This window comes from Mixophyes fleayi, chromosome 8, assembly GCF_038048845.1.
Source record: "Mixophyes fleayi isolate aMixFle1 chromosome 8, aMixFle1.hap1, whole genome shotgun sequence".
NCBI lineage: Eukaryota > Metazoa > Chordata > Amphibia > Anura > Limnodynastidae > Mixophyes > Mixophyes fleayi.
The window spans coordinates 122,488,866-122,511,022 of NC_134409.1; the positions used below are offsets into that span (position 1 = coordinate 122,488,866).

Sequence of the window (22,157 nt, forward strand, 5' to 3'; positions counted from 1 at the left end):
GCGGATCAGCAGTAGATGGACGATAGCGCTGACAGCAGCAGCAGGACTCTGCGGACACACGGAGGTAACCAGTAGCAACCAAGAGGTGCCAATAGCGATGGAACACGGGAGAGCAGAGTAGACCAGGAGCTGTTGATCACGGAGAGTAGCGGATGGTAATAATAGCAGCAGTCTCGAGGAAACACGGGAGAGATGAGATGAGACTGCCGTGCACAGGGGCAGCGGATAGGAATCAGCTGACAGTCACGATGATGAACACAGGCGAGTTGCAAGCTGGAGACTGTAGTGCACGGAGGCAGCGGCTAGGAACCAGCTAACAGTCACGATGATGAACACAGACGAGTTGCAAGCTGGAGACTGTAGTGCACGGAGGCAGCGGATAGGAATCAGCAAACAGTCACAATGGAATATGATAGCGTTGAAGTGGTATAGAAGACTGTAGTGCACGGAGGCAGCGGATAGGAATCAGCTCACAGTCACGATGATACAGTTGATGGTAGAAGTGGTATGGGAACCACAGTAGTAGAAGTGGTTTGGAAACCACAGAGGTAGAAGTGGTTTGGAAACCACAGGAATCAGCAGCGCTGAATACACGAGGAAACACAGGAACACCTTCAGAGACTCATGGGGAATGAGACTCCAAGATCAGGCAACGTGGTGTTGACCACAGGTGCTTAATATAGGGAGTGTTGCCTGATCTGCCAATTGAGTTAAAGGGACATACACTGAAGTATAGGAAAGGGCTGCGCATGCGCAGACCCTCAGGATGGAGGACGGCCACGGTTCCTAAATGTCCGGGAAGAAGCACTCACAGTCCGGTGAGTGACAATCGGGCTCTTAGACTGTAAGCTCCAATGGGGCAGGGACTGATGTGAGTGAGTTCTCTGTACAGCGCTGCGGAATCAGTGGCGCTATATAAATAAATGGTTGTCACGGGCACTAGGAGTCTTTACCCAGGTATCACCAGATGATGGACTTACCAGAGCAGTATAGTTGGTAATATGGTACTCTGATAGCGGGGTGACCACCGAACAGGAGACAGCAGATGGTAAGAGAATGCTCGAGGAAAGTCTATGACTAGCAGCACTGGTAATAGGTAGATAACTGTACACGAGGAACTGGATGGAGAAGGAAACGTGAGGGTAGTCAGTGGTCTGCGTATAGCAAGTTGTACCACTGCTATAGTGAGGAGGAATGTCCAGAAGTAACGAGGAGGTGATGAGAGTCAGCGGACTGCGTATAGCAAGTTGTACCGCTGTCTGGGTGAATGAATGGAATCCAGGTGAAGGTATCAGGGGAGTCAGTGGTCTGCGTTAGCAAGTTGTACCACTGCTATGTGAGAGGATACTGGAAACTGGTGACACAGGAAACAGGAGACAGTGGTCTGCCTCTAGCAAGTTGTACCACTGAAATATATATCTGAGGAGGAGCACGAGGAGATGAATGCAATGCAGAGTATACACGGGCACACTGAACTTGATCCCACGATGATATGCAAAATATAATGATAACTGCGCAGCACTGCACAAATATACAAAGTCACAAGAACTATCTAGGCTAAAAGGAAACACAGTCAAATGATAGCAATAGTCTCAGTGAATAGGGAACTCCGGAGGAGAACAACTCAGTCCAGCTAGATATGCAATACACCAGCACAGTCAATGAGAAGTATGCATACCGTGGTTCAGGAGAGGAGGCTGTCAGAGAGACGTGCAGGGATACCTGAACGGCTGGAGGCCGGCAGGATGAGAAGTCACAGGAGGATGGAAGCGGTAACCAAGTAGGTGCAGCGCACGGTAGGTAGACCAGCAAGGATTAAACAATACTCAGGAAGCAGTAGTATATAGAACTGGACACCTGGAGAACACGGGAGAGTTGAGGCGGTCTGATAACCAATAGCTGAGATGAAAGCAGCGGAGCGTTGACCCGATGCAGACAGGCGAGTTGACATAAGCAGGAACACTGTAGAAGCACGGAGACAGCGGATCGGCTGGCTGCAGACACGATGAGCACTGGAGAGTTGCGATGAGCAGGACTCTGAAGAAACACGGAGGCAGCGGATAGGAATCAGCTGGTGCAGTCACGATGAACACGGGAGAGTTGAAGTGAGCAGGATACTGTAAAAACACGGAGGCAGCGGATAGGAATCAGCTGGTGCAGTCACGATGAACACGGGAGAGTAGAGGTGAGCAGGATACTGTAGAAGCACGGAGGCAGCGGATAGGAATCAGCTGGTGCAGTCACGATAAACACGGGAGAGTTGAGGTGAGCAGGATACTGTAGAAGCACGGAGGCAGCGGATAGGAATCAGCTGGTGCAGTCACGATGAACACGGGAGAGTTGAAGTGGTTTGGAAACTGTAGAAGCACGGAGGCAGCGGATAGGAATCAGCTGGTGCAGTCACGATGAACACAGGAGAGTGGAAGGGGTCTGGAAACCACAAACGAATAACAGGAATCAGCAGGTGCTGAGTACACGAGGAAACACAGGAACACCTTCAGAGGCTCATGGGGAATGAGACTCCAAGATCAGGCAACGAGGTATTGACCACAGGTGCTTTAAATAGGGAGTGTTGCCTGATCAGCCAATTAACTAAAAGGAACAGGTACTGACGGTTTGAAAGGGCTGCACATGCGCAGACCCTCAGGATGGTGGACGGCCACGGTTCCTAAACACACGAGAAGTAGCACTCACAGTCCGGTGAGTGACAATGGTGATGATGATTCTGATGGCTGACTATTTCTGCAGAAACTGATTAATCTATCATGTCTCGACCTTCGGTTGTCTCTCATCATTCCAATGGTGCCACACCCCCGTTGGCTGCACACAACTGTCAGTTACCAATGTTGGCTTTAGTGTTGGTGGTGCTTCTGCCTTGCAGTACCCACACTTTTTCCACCAACAGCTGCATTTAATATTCCGTTACCTTATGTATCAATTGTTCTCTCCACCTCTTAGATTGTAAGCTCATTTGGGCAGAGCCATCTATAGCTCCTGTTTCTATATAATTTTATGTTATTTGTATCATGACCCCCCTCAATGTACAGCGCTACATATTATGTTGGTGCTTTATAAATAAAGGATAATAATAGTAATCTAGTTTCCAACTGAATCCATGGAATATACATTTCTTGACAGTACACTAGTATAAAATTGATTCATAAAGTTAGCATAAGTCATGATCTTTGGAGCTGTGAATAATAATAAAGGAACCTCTCAGTGACCTCACAATGCAGAGAGTGTAGGAAGCCCTCCCCAATCTTTACAACTAAATATGTGCTCCTAGTATATCCCAGTCTTGTGAATAACATTAACATATTCCGTGTTGAGTGGATAATAGTGTTGTGTTCATTGCATTTGTTCCTCTATGCACCACAGTGACTTTTGTTTGTTACATTATGCAGGAAACAGTATGTGGTCTTAGAAGCAGTAGGTAGAGATCTTCTTTTACCAACAGCACCTGCTTATAATTTCTGGTATTTAAAAAATTGTTGCACTTTGCTTAATATTGTGGATGAATTCATAGGGGGAGTTCAACTAGCAGAGAAGTCCCGGTGGAGCCTCACTCAACAAGGGACGTCCGGTATCCGAAACATTGCTGATTTTTCCTCACACATCATAGGGGAGATTCAATTAGCTGTGAAATGGCTTCAGAATGTCCGCTAGACACTTCTGGGTGGAGATTTATACCGTAATTGCGTCATTGTGCGCTGCGCGATGTCCACGTACTACATCATGGGCATTTGAGTCTCCCGCATAAAAGTGCGAGCAAAAATCAATGATGTTCGAGGTACCGTAATACCCGGAAGTTTGCGCAGACGCACATCGGGCGAGGCTGTGCTGGATTGAAGCCTTATAGAAAAAACAAGCGGAGATTCCCTTACTGTACTAACTGCAGCGCATTGTGAGAGGTTCTGCTGCACTTTGCAGTTAATTGAATCCCCCCCCCCCACATAGGGTTTGGAAATTTCCACATTCCGCTAAGTAATGTCCGTAGATGTAAGACTGCACCTTAGTGAACTGCAGCCTGTTGCAGCTGCTGTCCAGATAGATACAGCCTTTCATCCTGCAGCTTCCTATTAGCATGGACAGAGGCTATAGGCTTCTGACAAGTATGGTTCAGTCTGAGTTAGGGGGGGGGCTGTTTCTGTCTAGTGGAATTCCAAAAGCAGGATTCCTGGATGAACTGCTAGACAGAAGGAACGGGAAGATAAAGAATGGTAATCTGTATTTCTATTGACATGACTATAAATCCCACTCCACAGGCTCACTCTCTAGGTGTGATCCTTGACTCAGAACTATCCTTTGTTCCCACTACATTATGTTATATACATCTAAAAACCATTTCCAGAATACGTACATATCTCACACAAGACACTGCAAAAAAATTAATTCATGCACTCATCATCTCCCACATTGACTATTGTAATTTCATTTTTACTGTTCTTCCCCGAATTAGACTCTCACCCCTACAATCCATTTTGCATGCAGCGGCTAGATTGATTTTCCTTGCAAATCATTCCACTGTTGATCTACTGGGTAAGTCTCTACATTAGTTTGCTGTTTTTCCCCGAATCCAAAATAAAATACTTCTACTAACAAGCAAGGTCATCAACAAATCTGCACCAACGTACATCTCCTCCGGTGCACCCGGCCTGTTGGAAAATGGAAGAGGTCTCATCTAAAGATGGGCATTGTTCAAGCAGAATTGTGTGTGTTGGGAGGTCCAATTGGCATGGTTTATTTTGCACGATGTTCCAATCAGATATGTTGGCAGGCACACACAATGCAACCTTTTATTTGTTTGCATTGGGTACAGAAAATCTGTAACAGACAAATTGTATTGGTGTCTATCTGTTTTATACTCATATACATGTGTAATTCATCAGTAAATACTCAGCAGCTTTAGCTCCCAAACACTCAGGGCCGGATTAACCCGAGGTCTAACTGGGCTAGAGCCCAGGGGCCTTGTGCATCTGGGGGGTCCACCGGAATTCATCAGGTCGGGGTGTTCTCGACCCCGGCTCCAACTGTCAGCTTGAGAATGGCAGGCAGCTAACAGCAAATGTTAGGCTGTTGGCTGCCTGCTGTCGCTGTAGTGCTCCTGCGGCGCGCAGTGAACTCCTTACTGAGGAGATCTCATGAAGGTGAAACTCACTCTCATGAGATCTCCTCATTAAGGAGTTCACTGCGCACTGCAGGAGCACTACAGGGAGTGCCAGAGGAACAGAAGCAAGAAAGCGCTCAGGGAAAGGGGGGTTCGCGGGGGAATGGAGGCCCCCTTAGCCCAGGGGCCTCCATTCCCTTAATCCAGCACTGCCTACTCTGCTTATTCTTACTCATTCCTTGTCCTGACCTCTAAGAAACTATTATTATTTATATGTAAGGTGACACAAACTTCTGTAGCTCCGTACATTGCAGAAGTAGAGCATAGTACATAAAATGTGGAGGTCAGATAAGAACAATGCAGAACATCCAGGGTCATGAGTATCTTACAGGGTGTCATAGAGACCCATAGAGAGGTACTGCCTGTACCTTTTGCATGATGGCTCTGCTGCTTATGTCACAAGAAATCAGAATGAGACGATTTACTGTTTAGATGTCCCCAGATTAATAGAATGAATATATTTTACCACAATTGCAATAGAACCATGGAAAGAACATGATGTTCCATAGATATGTCCCCAGATTTCTGCTTCAACAACATGAGAGCCTAAGCCAAGGATAGCAAGGAAAGGTCATGGAGCGCCACCTTTTGGCCACAAGTGGTATTAATCACTGTTTTTCCCCTTCCTATCAGACAACCAGCATTTTTTACAGGGAGTAGTACACAGCTACAGTACTCTCTTTATAATATAAACCACTCCTGAAATTATAACGATATCCATCCTAGATAAACATTAAAGTATAGTGACAGTCCTGTAGCAGATACAATTATAATGCTATATGTGTAACCGTACGGCCTGTTACTCTGTTTTCTTCTGTGTAGGGTTCATATTCATCTAAAAAGAGACACTTTGCGCTGGTGAGAAGGAAGAAGAAAGCTGTGGAGAAGGTGAAACACCAGTCGGAGTACACAGTGGGCAGTCTGCAAATGCAGGTACAGTCTCAGGCTAATTATATCTCAGCACTTGTTGTAACGTACAGTCAGTGAGTTGTCATGAGGGCACTGGCTCTTGTTTTGCTGCAAGATCTCCCTACCCAGTGATCCTTCCAATGAACAGATATCTAAACTCCATAACTCCAGACCTAGGCAGCATGGTGGCTCAGTGGTTAGCACCTCTACCTCACAGCGCTGGGGTCATGAGTTCCATTCTCCACCTGTGTGGAGCTTGCATGTTCTCCTTGTTTTGTGACTCTGCACTCTCCATAGAGATCTATGGACACACTGCAGGATTGGAACAACGGGCCTGATTCATTAAGGATCTTAAATGAAGAGGATTCTTATTTCAGTCTCCTGGACAAAACCATGTTACATTGCAAGGGGTGCAAATGAGTGTTCTATTTTGCTCATAAGTTAAATACTGACTGTTTTTTCATGTAGCACACAAATATCAACTTTAAATTTCAGTGTACAAATAAGCTATCAAGTATTTGTGTGCTACATGAAAAAACAGAGAGTATTTAACTTATGTGCAAAACAGAATACTAATTTGCACCCCTTGCAATGTAACATGGTTTTGTCCAGGAGACTGAAATAAGAATCCTCTTCATTTAAGATCCTTAATGAATCGTGCCCAACATCTTCCATCGTTTAACAAGACTTTTAGTTGGTTTAAAAATCAAATGAAACTATACAATGTGCTTTAGAGTGATAATTGCTCATGGTTGGAGTGTACACACGGATACGATATCAGGCTGAGCGGTTGTTTATCGCGTGCTTGGCCCAATGATCGGTTGAAAACCCTGTAGTGTGTACCCAGCCTAAATCCTGCTCCATTCTTTCACCTCTAACTCTACATAAGCACAGCAATCCTCCTGACCGCTGCATCTCACATTTGTATTTGACCTACAGGTGGATGATCTTATCGAAACGATAGCAGACAAGTCGAGCAGGCTCTTGGCACAGAGGCACGAGGAGCTACGTCACTGCGAGACTCTGGGAGATGAAATCCTTCAGTCTTCCAAGCAGTTCCAGAGGATCTCCAAAAAGAACACACAAAAATACAAGTTTAAAAATGTTTGTTTCCCTTGTATCTGCTGCTGTTACTAATGTAGTTAATAGTGCTCAGCTTTCGGATCATTGACCCCTAACACTCAGTAATGTTACGTTTTGTTTGTGTTTTGCTGAAATACAAAATTATAGTAAGTCACAAGGGAGTCACAGAACTACATTGTAGGGTCATTAGAGACTAGGGGGTAAATGTATCAATCGATACACAAATATCAACTTTAAATTTCAGTGTACAAATAAGCTATCAAGTATTTGTGTGCTACATGAAAACAACGTGCTGTCCACTCATAAATGTCTGACCATTCAGTATTTAACTTGTGTGCAAAACAGAAAACTAATTGCACCCCTTGCATTGTAACATGGTTTTGTCCAGGAGACTGAAATAAGAAGTTTCTCAAGTTACGATCCTTAATGAATCAGGCCCATGGTTTTGTCCAGGAGACTGAAATAAGATACCTCTTCATTTAAGATCCTTAATGAATCAGGCCACTGAAGTGGAAGGTTCTGTGCTGTATATAATAAGGGCAAATAAAATTGTATCATAGGCAGGGCCGGATTAACCCGAGGTCTAACTGGGCTATAGCCCAGGGGCCTCGGGCATCCAGGGGGCCCTTCAAAGTCCTCAGCAGCATTATTGATCGGTCCGGGGGCGGGGGCGCCCCCAGCCCGATCAATGCTGCTGAGGACTGTCACTGTAGTCCTCCGTCCCCGGCGCTCAGTAATCTGCTTACTGAGGAGATCTCGCGAGTGAACGCTCGCGAGATCTCCTCAGTAAGGAGCTTACAGCGCGCCGAGGACGGAGGACTACAGTGACAGGTAAGCGCTTGGGGGGGGGGCCCTCACGGTGTACGGGGGGGGCGGCGGGTGGCTCACATTGGGGGCCTCACGAGGGAATGGAGGCGCCCTTAGCCCAGGGGCCTCCATTCCCTTAATCCGGCCCTGATCATAAGAATGCAACACTTCAATTTTCTTTTTGGCCTTAGCTGTGTAAACCAATAGGGGAAATTAAAATAAATTGTTGCTATCATATTAATTTAATCGATCCAAGTCAGTTGTTGGGGACTTGGGATGCACTAATATGGCCGCACGCAGTGAGTAACTTCTGAATGACATTCCGGGTAAACCGAGCTGAGCAGCAAAACATGATAGGCTCTGTCTTTAATTAAATCGACATTTTAAAAAAATGACGGCCAAGCGCAGAGAATCGTCGGCACGGCCGCTTATTAAATATACCCCCCCCCCAGTATTGCATGTACTAGACAAAGAGATCATCAAACTCCTAATGCACAACTAACCACACAAAATACAGATATACTTCCCACCGCTATAATAGATCAAACAGTAATTGCTGATTGGTTGATATTGTTTACTGCAGATTTGTAAAGCAAAATTACACACAGAACTAATGCAACATACCTGTGTATATTCCGTTTCTCCTGTGGGAATGGATTTTAATGGGCACAGATGCAATTTTCTGGCATGCATTAACAGAATAGCTAGAAAAAGTGGCAACCGTCAGCCATATTTACCAGCCGAGATTGAAATACACCTTGTTAGTTGTAAAGTAATGCAATCAGCCTCATTAAATAGACAGCGGTGAGTATTTATAAATAAAACGCTGCAGAGATATTGATGGAGACGTGTCACTCTGGGGCACATAGATCCCGGGTCATTGTTAGCTGCCGCGGCACCAGGGTACCCTGTCCATTTGGGCAGCACGGTGGCTCCGTGGTTAGTACTTCTGCCTTACAGCACTGGGGTCATGAGTTCAATTCCCGACCTTGGCCTTATCTGTGAGGAGTTTGTATGTTCTCCCCATGTTTGTGTGTGTTTCCTCCAGGTGCTCCAGTTTCCTCCCACACTCCAAAAACATACTAGTAGGTGAATGTGTGCGTCTCTCTCTTTCTCGGTGTCTGTGTGCATCTCTCTCTTTCTCGGTGTCTGTGTGCGTCTCTCTCTCTCTCTCGGTGTCTGTGTGCGTCTCTCTCTCTCTCTCTCGGTGTCTGTGTGCGTCTCTCTCTCTCTCTCGGTGTCTGTGTGCGTCTCTCTCTCTCTCTCGGTGTCTGTGTGCGTCTCTTTCTCTCTCGGTGTCTGTGTGCGTCTCTTTCTCTCTCGGTGTCTGTGTGCGTCTCTCTCTCTCTCTCGGTGTCTGTGTGCGTCTCTCTCTTTCTCTCTCTGTGTCTGTGTGCGTCTCTCTCGGTGTCTGTGTGCGTCTCTCTCTCTCTCTCTCGGTGTCTGTGTGCGTCTCTCTCTCTCTCTCTGTGTCTGTGTGCGTCTCTCTCTCTCGGTGTCTGTGTGCGTCGCTCTCTCTCTCTCGGTGTCTGTGTGTGGCTCTCTCTCTCGGAGTCTGTGTGTCTCTCTGTGTGTTAGGGAATTTAGACTGTAAGCTCCAATGGGGCAGGGACTGATGTGAGTGAGTGCTCTGTACAGTGCTGCGGAATTAGTGGCGCTATATAAATAAATGGTGATGATGATGATTATCAGACCGGTCACCATTCTGTCCTAGAACAGGACTACTGTATGAACACTATACCCCTAGGTTCTTAAGTGGAGTATATATATAATAACCTCTGTATAGGTTGAGATTACAATATCCAACTGAGCACATTTTCTAGTTGGGATATCTATTAATTTACCCAAAAAACTGGCCTGCAGCCAACTTAAATAACGGTTACCGTTTGCAGTCTAATTACACCAATACATTTCAGAGTAATTAAAATCCTCTACAATTGCCACATTCCCCAATTGTGCAGCCTTTCCTATCTGTGATTGTACAGATCTCTATCATTTATACAATTATCTTGGAGTATATTTAGAGCCCTGAGAATAGCGGATTAGATGAGAACACTAATAACACATGGGAAGCAACAGACCTGCTGTTCCATTGGATTCTATAGATGCTACTTAAATGTAGCTGAGCCGAACAAACCAGGGTGACGATAACCACTACGGCAGAGACAAGAGCAGCGTGTGCAGGATTATGGCCATAGGTTTAAATGACCATTTATAGAAAAAAAAACTTCCAATTGTAGAACAGAAAAGGGACATGGAAGGTAAATAGTAACTAGGAAAATTATACACTGACAATTAGCAGACAAAGCAAAATAACTCAATGGAATGCATCAATAGTAACGAATACTTCATTTTATTGCAAAGATAATTTAAAATAAAAAATTTCAAAACCCGAATCAACTTTTTTTCCCAATGAAAATCTATGTTACCGACAGAACCTTTCAGACATTTTTTTTTTTTTTTTTTAACCTTTTAAAGCGTACAAGCTGCCAACACAGTAGAAGCAGCAACATTCTGGGCTGAATACAGGAATATACAACACGGCTGCTGTCACTATCGGTAAGCTGAGCAGACTTTAAGTGACCTAAACATAGCAGTGACTGTGGTTGCCAAAGCCTGGTCTTCAGGTTATTGTACTACAATGTCCACGATTCAGCCTCTGCGTATGACAGATACATCAACACTAGGGGCCCAATAGATAATCACCCATCCAAGTTATCACATGTTTTTGGATCACCACTTCGGTCTCTTAATAGCACAAAACAGGTAACACGTCTATCTAGGAAGTTTCAGTTTCCATTTGTGAATCTTGAGATTCTTCAGCCAGTTTCTCATCATCTGGAAAAGGAAGTGAAAGTAATGAGATAAAAAGTCCAGAGTCACACACACACACATAGAGTCACACTCACACACACACAGAGTCACACACACAGAGTCACACACACACACACGTTAACCCTTCCACTGCCAATAACGAGTTTGTACATCATGGCTGTCACACACTAAAGGAAGCCAAATAATGTAGAAACTACATCACTTAACATCTACTAATGCAATAATCCAAGCAGTGTCCATTGGCTACAACTCACAGCTTGTGAACGATCATTATTATTATTACCATTTATTTATATAGCGCCACCAATTCCGCAGCGCTGTACAGAGAACTCACTCACATCAGTCCCTGCCCCATTGGAGCTTACAGTCTACATTTCCTAATATAGACACAGACATACAGACAGAGACGGACATAGACACACAGACTAGGGTCAAACTCCTCACAGATAAGGCCATGGTCGGGAATTGAACTGCCATTAATTAGACGCATCATAAAGATCATTATATCTGTGTGACATAACAGTGCCCCAGGAGACTAGAAGAAACAGTGACCTATCCCCTGAGTTTCCTGTATGAAAGACGAGTAAGCGGGACCTACAGCGTCAATGGCATGATTCCCCCAGTGGTAGAGGGTGGCATTACACGTTGTACCAAAGACATTAATGTCTGACATTGACGTCTATGGTATTGCATTGGAACACATGCTATATTAACCAAACAAAAATCGAAAGATCAAAACTGTAAAAACAAAAAAACCCCAATGGAATAAAAATTAGTTTAAAATAAAAGGAAAAACAAATTATTAAAGGGGGAAGAGGGAGAACAAAATACTCACAAACTTATTAGGCAACAGAAGTTATGCAAGTGTCGGATATTTGACGGTAAACTTACTTTCCAGAGTCTGCTGGAGCTCGTGAATGGTACTGAGCAAAACATGGAACTGTTTCCTCCTTAATTCCAGCTAAAAACAACATAAAACACAAATGTCAATCAACACAGTGCAATGTAGATCTTAATCTGTGCAACACACATATATATGTCTGCCTAACTGTATACACACATTATTTCATTTATGTGTGTGTCCGCATTGAGAGCTTAATATTTTGTACACACACAGCAAAAACAAGACTGGGAAACACAATGAGTTAACTGTAACAATCTCAAGTGTCTGCCTAGGCTTTGAAGTCAATGGCCGATGACTACAACCGAAATTAAATAAATTCTTCTAGGATTCTGTTTTTGCCATTTTCAAGACCTGCAAGTGCTGTTCATGGTGTAGTGACCAATTTCTTACATGAGTGCCCAACCCAGTGATGTGTGCTATATTATATGTATAGATTATACATACACCAGATATGGGGATATATTTACTAAACTGAGAGTTTGAAAAAGTCAAACAGATTCTAGCTGTCATTTTGCATCATGTACTAAATAAATGACAGCTAGAATTTGATTGGTTGCTATAGGCAACATCTCCACCTTTACAAACACACAGTTTAGTAAATATACCCCCATAGTCTTTAATGAACCTAACCTTAACGATGGCACAATAAACAGATCCGCTACATGGAGAAGTGCTCCACACTGTTTAGCACCTCTGGAGGGAATCTCTCTACCAAGGCTGACTTCCTCCACTATAAATTCATCATCACCATTTATTTATATAGCGCCACTGATTCCGCAGCGCTGTACAGAGATCTTACTCACATCAGTCCCTGTCCTATTGGAGCTTACAGTCTAAATTCCCTAATATAAACACACAGACATAGAGAGAGACTAGGGTCAATTTGATAGCAGCCAATTAACCTACTATTATAGTAATAGTCAGTATTCAGATGATGAGCAGCTGTTTGATAGCGATCTATTAATTCTGCAGGAGGATAAGTGACAAAACCTCTTTCCACATTCGCTGCAACTAATAGATTGTAAACGTTGTTCTCCAAGCCCAAATTCTCACCTTGTCCTCCACACTCTCCTTGGTGTGAGATAGCTGCTTCAGCTCCTTGTCCAGTGCTTCAAGCTGCCTAGAATGTCACACATCACACATATGGATTACAAGAGCCGGGATTTACCAAGACAACTTTTCTATCTGGCTGACTTTGAATCATGCATGAAAGGACCTCAATTATATCGCTCATATGTCTACTATACAGCAATAATACCCCCAGTGAAGATTTATATCACTCAACGCCGCTTCCCAGGGCAACTAATTATAACTACGTACAAAAAACACATAGAAAATTAGCATCCCAGTAAATGCTACAAAGCTACATGCACACATTTAAGTTATGTTTAAATCTAGGTATTTAATGTAATACTAGCAGCAAATAGACTTAATTAGGAGGACATAGCAAGTGATACGTAAGGCGTATTAGCCCTAGTAATTCACATATATTTGTTTTTTGCTACAGGATAATACTTACTTTAATGTCTCGTGGCGATCCGGGTGATGTTGTATGACTTTGGCTAACGCATCATATTCTGAAAAGATAACAAATAACCACTATTGTACAAAAATAAAATAAATGATGGATTTATGTAGTACTGCTGTATTCAGCAGCACTGTACAGACCCAGCAGTATGTACAGAGCATTATTGCAATTACAAGGCAAGCACCAACGTTATAAAAATGTTTGTTTGACAGCTGTTTAAAAGGTGTACAGTATAGTTTACACTGAACTAATATACAGCTGCACCAGAGTCCAGTAGACCCTCCATCCTGTCTAATGTATCTCTAGTTACCCTGAAAATCACGCTGGATCAATACAGAAGTATTTTTACCTTGACGGTTCTTCCGGATACGCTTGGCCTGCAAAATCTGTTTTTTGCACTCAGCGATTTTTTCATGGGCGGCTGCAATACTGCTCTCTGCTCGGGGGAGAAACGAAAAAAGGTTAATAAGAGATGTGCAGGCTTCATCCGTAGAGTTACTGATTTTGTTTATGCTTCTTCATAACAGAAGTGTAACTGTGTCAGGTTAAGTCAAACCGCAATTCTATTAAACAAGTTGGATGCATGAAAAAGCGGCATCAGACAACACAATCTTTCCGCCTCGTCATGATACAAAGCCTCACATAACTAGTCTGTTCTATCGGAGGGGACAGAACGCCTTCTCCCTATTCAACACTGGTCTCCTTTCCCCTTGTCACATCATGAGGCGCTGTCTTTACCAAAATAATCATCTCTTGAAATACTCTGTGCTGCTGTGCACATTCTGATAACCTGATTGGCTACTACATGATGACACCCACCCACTTTAAAATGGGGTACAAACAGAAGAACAGGAAATGAGACTGAAAACTTTTGTTATCAGTCTTTAGTCAAATACACCTTAAAAGCCCTAAATACTTATTACACCTTTAAAAATAAAGAAACACTGAATTCCTGCCAAACCAACACTACGATGTTTAATAGAACTATGCAGAAACGGCCTATATAGTATATCATTTTACCTGTCATTTAAGCCTGTGGGACCAATTACCAATTCCTGGTTGCAAAAAAATGCTTTAAAAACCAGGATTCAGTTTCCATTAGGAGAATCCTTATGCTATGTTGGTGCAGTTAGATGGCTGTCACTATAGGGATCATTGAGCACTATGGTTAGTATGACCTCTGTGCTAAGAATGCAGCATGTACGATTGTAGTAACATTGTTCAGGGAGTACAGCTGCTGCATTGACCATAGATGTTCTCTATAATGACAGTCAATCCAGTTGTATCCTCCGTGCAGGGATCACCGCGACTGCACCCCAGGTAAATGTTTTAATTTACCCAGTTTGTGTGAGGCCTAAGGATTCATCGGAAACCATGGGGTAAATGTATCAAGCTGAGAGTTTTCTGGCGGGTTTGAATAGTGGAGAAGTTGCCTATAGCAACCAATCAGATTCTAGCTGTCATTTTGTTGAATGTACTAAATAAATGATAACTAGAATCTGATTGGTTTTTCAAACCCGCCGGAAAACTCTCAGCTTGATACATTTACCCCCATATCTTGCTAAATAAAAAGAGAAAAATCACTTAAGAATTAATTAATTCTGAATTCTGCTTTTCCCAATTCAGAGCTTAAAGAGATTTAAAATGAGACTGTGGGTATGGAGACACCCACCCCCCCCCTCCTCCCTCTCCTTGGGTCATTCTGACAGTGGAATGGTCTAATATGACTTAACAGTAGATAGCAGCTTATAGTAAACTACAAATCAATGTAAAAAAAAGTGAAAGGAGTATTCTATAACAAGACGGATGGTGAAGATAAAGGGACTCAAACGCCAGATTTTCTGTCTATTATTTTCCCACACATTACTTCTTTCATTTAAAATACATCCAAGTCCTGCAAAATAAAGAGATGCTATTTGTATGGGCTTGGAAAACTGTTTGATTCATTTTTTCTTTTACCTTTTTAGGTTTTTCTAAAGTTTATATAATTTACTTCATTTTTTTAAATATATTTTTAAACTGTTTTATGTACTGGGGTTAGGGACACAAAGGTGCAGGAGGGACCTGACCCCTGTCTCTCTTGCCCTTAGCAATGTTAATCACATCTAGAAGTGATCTATGGCTACTGATAGGCTGCAGTGACACAACCTTGGAGGAAGTTCAGGTGACCTCAGCGGTGGCTTCTAACGAGTGAGTACACGGGAACCAAATCCAATGGCTCTCAGTCACAACGGTGAAGAGGAGGCCGACCGTGACATCCTGGTCCTTGTGCCAGCGCGATAGATTATCGCAGGCCATTTATCCAAGTCCTGTCAGAATGCAGCGGATACTGAGAGGATCTACATAAGTGGTAACGATACCGTACGTTTATAAAAATATATTCTTAATTTAAAAAACAAAAAGCTTTAGAATATATTTATGGCTGGGACCTCAAAATATTGTTATTATTATTCTTAAAAACTTTAATTTAATGGGTGGGGAGATAACTTTTAAAGCATACTTACCAACTTTGGAATGATGATATCCGGGAGCCTGCTGGGGGAGGTGGGCGTGATGGGGGACGGGCCTCCAAAGTGCGCGTCATTTTGGTCCCGCCCCCTGTGATGTCATGACGCAACTGCGTCATTTGACAGCGGGCCAAACGCTGCGATTCACTAGGAATCGCGGCGTTTGGGACCTAATTCTGCCCACTTCACTAGGAAGTGAGCCCTTCCTAGTGAAGTGGGCAGATCCGGGAGATTGCCACACTCTCCCGGGAGTCCGTGAGACTCTCGCAAAATGCGGGAGTCTCCCGGACATTCTGGGAGAGTTGGCAAGTATTTTTTAAAGTAAAAACAAAAAAAAAAAAAAAAAAGGATAGTACCCTCTTAACCTTAATTTTACTAAAGGATTACTTACAATACTCTACTTTACTGGGGTTTTTTTTTGTTTATTTTTAGTTTTTGGACAATTTTATAAAGCATGCCATTTTTAATTAGTATTTAAAACCACACCTACTTTTGTCAATTTGAATACGATTTGGAATTTCAGCTGCTGGACAAAGAAAGAGAAGCATTTTTTTACGGATCTTTAATAGAATGTCGTTAAATTTCAAAAATATGATCTTACCCCACTTGTACGCTGCTTCCCTTCGGAACCCTAAACATCTTAATGTATGTTTTTGTCACAGGATTAAAACTGACTCTTTAGTCTCAATTTGAGAAACAATAGCAAATAATCCAATGTTCAATATTAACTTTTCTTTTGCAAATCACTGACATAAAACAGAGTCAAAATAAAATTACACTAGATAGCAACGTAACTAACTAACTAACTAACTAACAACAAAACACATATAAAACGTCTTTACCAATGTCATTGTAGATCTTTTCATAGTTCTCCATTTCACGCAGGTTCATGTCATGGACTAGAAGGGTTTTTCCCATGGAAAATGAACATTGAGACAAAGTGCTCAGCATCCGCTGATACTGGGCGTACCTGTGGAATAAAGGGTAACATGTCAGGAGGAAGAGTAAGATTGTATAGCTGGAAGAACAACGTTCAGTATCACACATCATTTCCTAGGTCCCTATAATCCTGATCTTATTTAGGTTAGTGACTGCATTGCATCTTTCATAATATTACATGTTTAAATATCTTATGCACTTGGCAGATGATGGCAGATAACAGCAAGTAGACTGACTGTAGTTATCGCTCATCCAGACTTTTTCAAATTAGCTTATTGAGTTAATTGGGATAATTCTGTAGTATTCTGATGAGATGTGTGTCCCCAAATACAAAAATCAGGTCTATTTGCTTATTATATCCATTCATGGTCCACATCATAGCCCGCAACAGATTATATTTTTCCTAATCACCTATTAAGATACAGATGTATTATTTAGTGACTATGGGGCAAATTCAATCTAGCGCTCCGTTACCGTTATTGCGGTAGTTTTCTCGCTGGATTTCAGCTCGCGAGCTGAAATCCAGCTTACTTTTACCGTAATAACGGTAATAGTATTAACGCCGTGGGGATATTCAACAATTGAATATGCCCCTTAATGTGGCTTGACACACAAGCTATTTGCCCTCTGCTTTAATGTTGTTGCTTTAAAGCAACAATCCCATAAAAAACATAAATAAATGTGGCAGGCTATAAGATGATGTTGGGATTTACCATATTGCCTTGGTTTTTTTTTTATTCAGGCTGCTATTAATGATCATCATCATCATTACCATCTATTTATATGGCGCCACTGATTCTGCAACGCTGTACAGAGAACTCACTCTCATCAGTCCCTGCTCCATTGGAGCTTACAGTCTAAATTCCCTAACACACACACAGACAGAGAGAGAGACTAGGGTCAATTTTTGATAGCAGCCAATTAACCTACTAGTATGTTTTTGGAGTGTGGGAGGAAACCGGAGCACCCGGAGGAAACCCATGCAAACACGGGGATAACATACAAACTCCACACAGATAAGGCCTTGGTCGGGAATTGAACTCATGACCCCAGCGCTGTGAGGCAGAAGTGCTAAGCACTGAGCCACCGTGCTGTCCATTCTGGTCTACCATGGCAACCACAGTTACACAGCACATGATGTAGTGAGCAGTGAGGCTTTGGAACGCCCCTCTGAGCTCTTTCTGTACTGTGACTTCCTCCTTCTCTCCCTCTGCCATCGAATGACATGCTGAGAGCTGTGAGCCTGTGTCTGTGTGGCAGACTGACTGTGTTTGGTAACCATTTTTGTTTGCCAACCAGAGAGCTTTCGAAAAGGAGATAATGATGTGTGGAGAATAGCTAAGAAAAATTATGAATGCTTAAAAATGTATTTTATTTGCCATTTACAAAAAAAAAAAATCTCTGTGGGATTATTTGTGAATGCACAAATGACCCCCCATAAATTATAGAAAAGCTTGTACACTCTTTTTTGCCAAGCAATCAAATATCCTATAATAGGCCCTATATCTACCATGTGTTTCTGTGTAATGGTGGGTATTCTATTTGCTAATAGAGAGTAAAATATACTTCTCTATCAACTGAGGATTCAACTGACAGTGCTTAAGCTCTTACCCATCCTCCTGCGATCCAGAGTTACACCACTTTACGAATCCTTTTACCAGTAGATTAATTCTTCGGTCATCGCCAGCACCATCGCCATCAATTAAGAGACGTTTGCGGATAACTTCATCTATCAAACACAAGAACACATTGAAATATTACGGCCTGAAATATGTTTGTCATGTCTACCAGTAATAATATCACACAGTGACAGTGATAGTAACTAAAGGGAATGTGTAAAAACAGCAATCACCTAATCTACTGTCAGCAACCACTCCTCTAAATAACTGTAAGTGGATTTACTTTTAAATGTAAATATATATATATATATATATATATATATATATATATTTATGCAAAAATAAAGTGTTGATAACTAAAGGATTTCATGGGTGGACAAATATTCCTAGGGACGCAGTTAGTCGGCTCGCTAGATCCTCTGACACACTGTTATGTCACCAGTTCCTTGTGAATTAAAAAATAGCATTTTGGTTCAACCCTAACTAAATGGCTGTCTGCACTGTGTGGAGGTAATTTGTGAAAAAAAAGGGCAACATACTCATTTACAACTGTCAATATCAAATCCCAGTGTCAGGCAACTGCCATAAATGTAGCTCCAATTAGGGGTACTGTATATGTTGAGAACAAATAATATTCCGGGATTAGGGAAATACTTGCTCTAATTATCTAAGTGCTTGTACACACGGACGCACCTGTAGTACTTTCTGCTTTAGCTGTTTTCTCTACTTGGGAGAAGCCGCTTAACCAGCACTTCAAATAAGGTTAATTGAAGCTTATTTAAAGAATGCACTGGCAGTACACTTGAGCGTTCAAAGTGAATGCTGGATGCACCATAAATGAATCTCATCAAGCTGTAGCTTAACCTAGCTAGCATCCGCACAGCGAGGTCCACAAGCCAATTCACTTGAATGCTTTTGGAGTACTGTTGGTGCACTCTTCATAAAACTCAATAAACCCTATTTGAGGTGCCAGTTACGGCTGAGATGTGGATGTACATGCAGGTTATGAAATCTACTGTACTTTTCATTGCGCTAAACAGTAAATTATAGAAAAATGTATTGAAGTCAACTGTGGGGGCGCATTTTAATAAATGTGGCAGATTGTACTGTCCAGGTGGTCTGTTTTTTTTGATTGCCTTGGATAGGATAAAAGATAAGCTGATGTCTGTGCATTGAATACAATTGTATCTACACAACAGACCTGTTGTGATGTTATCTAAAGCTTGCCATACACTGATTGTCAGGCATCATGTATGGCCCACTAAAGCTAGGTACACACTACAGAATTTTCCAACTTTTTATGCCGAGCGATTTTACATGCGATCGATGGTCCGATCGCTCGGTCCATGGACTGCATACACACTAGCCTTGTTTAGGACGATAAAGGGAAGAGCGGACGTCCCTTTAGCGGCTTTTTACAGCCATGTTGTTGTGAGCAATGACTGTAATTTCGTACTCACTGTTGTGGATCGGTCGGAAGTTTATACACACTACACAGCGGAAATGTGATTGGAACGAAAATATTAAACGGTACGACCAACCAAATGAGGCGACAATCGTTCATTTGGGCAGACTTTCGACAATCGTGTCACTACACACACTGACCCGACTTTTGAATGAGCGGTCGTATGTTGGCTGATTTAGCCGATTATTGGATGAAAACTGTGTAGTGTGTACCCAGCTTAAGGCCAAATGTTCGGATCTGAAAGACCTACATTAGTGAGGTCAGGTTAATGCCACATACATATAGGTTCAGATGTGTTCATCAGAAAACGGCAACTACCAAACGACCTGTTTTAACATCAGATGGATCTCCGTCATACTCTGCTCCTCTCTGCTGCCTTTTCATACATATATTTATTTACAGGAATCAATGATCTCTAAAGCAAAAGATGTTTATGCAGCGATGTGAGCGAGTTCTATGTACAGCGCTGCGGAATTAGTGGCGCTATATAAATAAAAGGTGATGATGATGACTGCAGGCAGATGTTGCCCATGGAACAGATGGCATCATTTCATGTTGCTGCAACTTAAGCTGGGTACACACTACACGGTTTTCGTCCAATAATCTGCTCAATCAGCCGACCGCTCGTTCATAAGTCGGGTCAGTGTGTGCAGTGACACGATGGTCGAAAGTCTGCCCAAATGGACGATTGTCTCCTCATTTGGTTGGTCGTACCATTTAATATTTTCGTTCCAATCTCGTTTCCGCTGTGTAGTGTGTATAAACTTCCGACCGATCCACAACAGTGAGTACGAAATTACAGTCATTGCTCACAACAACATGACTGTAAAAAGTCGCTAAAGGGACGTCCGCTCTTCCCTTTATCGTCCTAAACGAGGCTAGTGTGTATGCAGTCCATGGACCGAGCGATCGGACCATCGATCGCATGTAAAATCGCTCGGCATAAAAAGTTGGTCGAAATTTCTGTAGTATGTACCTAGCTTAAAGCTAGCTATACACTGACCTTCAGGCGTCATTTATGGCCCGCTAGGGACAAATGTTTGGATCTAAAAGACCTACATTAGTGAGGTCAGGTTAATGGCACATACATATAGATTCAGATGTGTTCATCAGCAAACGACAACTACCATCTGACCTGTTTAACATCAGATGGATCTCCGTCATACTCTGCTCCCCTCTGCTGCCTTTTCATACATATATTTATTTACAGGAATCAATGATCTCTAAAGCAAGAGATGTTTATGTAGCGATCAGGGCAGCCCACCACAGGCAGATGTTGCCCATGGAACAGACGGCATCATTTCATGTTGCTGCCACTAAGTAAATTAATGAAATGGGAGTAAAGCAATTTTCCTTTGCACGTCCCATGCTCTGAAAGTAACTAAACCCATTGCCCAGAGCTTATGAATTAAAACACACACAAAACAATATTCAAACTCTATTAACGTGTAAATCATTTACATATCAATAACTAAAATATTATATCAGAGAGGGCAGTATGGTAGTAATAGTAATAAAGGAAATAATGGCATGTCCACCTACATAGGATTAGTGTTACATGTAAAATAGCAATGTGGGTAACTTGTTAGATGTATCCTGAAAACCTTTGAGCAGGTGACCTGCACGTTGTAAATGTAGTTAATGGTTATAACAACAGATAAAGTTATTAATGGTCTCCTAGAAACACGATCACCACTTGATCACCGGCCCGGGAGGTGGCACCTACACCTGGCTGAGTGTAGTGATCGCATTCCCGGACAGACATTAACTCGACACCGAGGCTCCGCGGCCTAGCTGACGCCGGCCGGTATCCGGCTAGTTACCTGGGAATGCCGGGGCTGTGACCATGGGGAGGAGGGGGCTGGCAGTTACAGGGGCCGCTACTTACCGTCGGTGACGGATCCCATGTCGGCGAGCAGTGAGGTCAGACTCCCACAATGCAGCAGCCGGGGACAGGCATGAAGGCCGCACTCACCGCCCCGCTCTCTCCATAGGCTCCCCCCCAACCCTTCCCCCCGGAGCACCGGCACCCCGACCCCCCAGGTGAGTGCAACACAACAGGGAACACGTCTGTTCACCCACAGGGGGGTTGGGGGGGGGGATAGCTGAGCCCCCCAGGGACAGAGGCCTGGGAACCACAAAGACACAGCTCTTATTATACTATGACAATATACTATCTATGTACCCACCATCAACAGTACACAGTGTATGGAACAGGATGCAATAATATCTATAAAAACACCTTTATAGGTATGTCTGCCTTGCACTGGTCACCTGTGTATTTATCCATATCAATCACAATGAGTATGATATACAATGTAAACTAGATGTACACACTTTGTTCATTTTATTATACAGAATAGCAAATGCTGAGTTTACACACGGGTAAGGGTA

General features: G+C 42.8%; 4 protein-coding genes and 1 long non-coding RNA gene across 7 annotated transcripts in view; 3 read left to right on the top strand and 2 right to left on the bottom strand.

Annotated features, from left to right (window-relative positions):
- The window catches only part of C8H3orf49 (chromosome 8 C3orf49 homolog), a 31,252-nt gene extending 23,814 nt beyond the window's left edge, over positions 1–7,438 (top strand). For both annotated transcript variants that reach the window (XM_075184129.1, XM_075184130.1), the window contains exons 4-5: positions 5,990–6,100; positions 7,016–7,438. In XM_075184129.1, the coding sequence (XP_075040230.1) occupies positions 5,990–6,100; positions 7,016–7,213 (309 nt within the window). In that variant the 3' untranslated portion in view covers positions 7,214–7,438. The remainder of the gene's footprint in view (positions 1–5,989; positions 6,101–7,015) is intronic.
- The window catches only part of PRICKLE2 (prickle planar cell polarity protein 2), a 938,433-nt gene that overhangs the window by 537,244 nt on the left and 379,032 nt on the right, over positions 1–22,157 (bottom strand). The window lies entirely within an intron of this gene.
- LOC142099667 (uncharacterized) overlaps positions 1–22,157 on the top strand; it is a 270,464-nt gene that overhangs the window by 106,238 nt on the left and 142,069 nt on the right. The gene's annotated exons all lie outside the window — the stretch shown is intronic.
- On the bottom strand, positions 10,301–21,765 carry THOC7 (THO complex subunit 7). Of its 2 annotated transcripts, XM_075183365.1 has the most exons (9): positions 21,652–21,765; positions 18,291–18,408; positions 16,583–16,710; positions 16,231–16,266; positions 13,583–13,669; positions 13,225–13,282; positions 12,759–12,825; positions 11,693–11,762; positions 10,301–10,804 (listed from the first exon to the last, which is right to left on the bottom strand). In XM_075183365.1, the coding sequence occupies exons 1-9, from the start codon at positions 21,668–21,670 to the stop codon at positions 10,746–10,748; spliced, it is 642 nt and encodes a 213-aa protein (XP_075039466.1). In that variant the 5' UTR covers positions 21,671–21,765; the 3' UTR covers positions 10,301–10,745. The 2 variants fall into 2 exon arrangements, with proteins under 2 accessions (XP_075039466.1, XP_075039467.1); XM_075183366.1 differs by lacking the exon at positions 16,231–16,266 and having other exon boundaries at positions 21,652–21,764.
- Positions 21,722–22,157, top strand: part of ATXN7 (ataxin 7) — an 85,112-nt gene continuing 84,676 nt past the window's right edge. The window contains exon 1 of the mRNA XM_075183363.1: positions 21,722–21,806. The gene's annotated coding sequence lies outside the window, so the exon portion shown is untranslated. The remainder of the gene's footprint in view (positions 21,807–22,157) is intronic.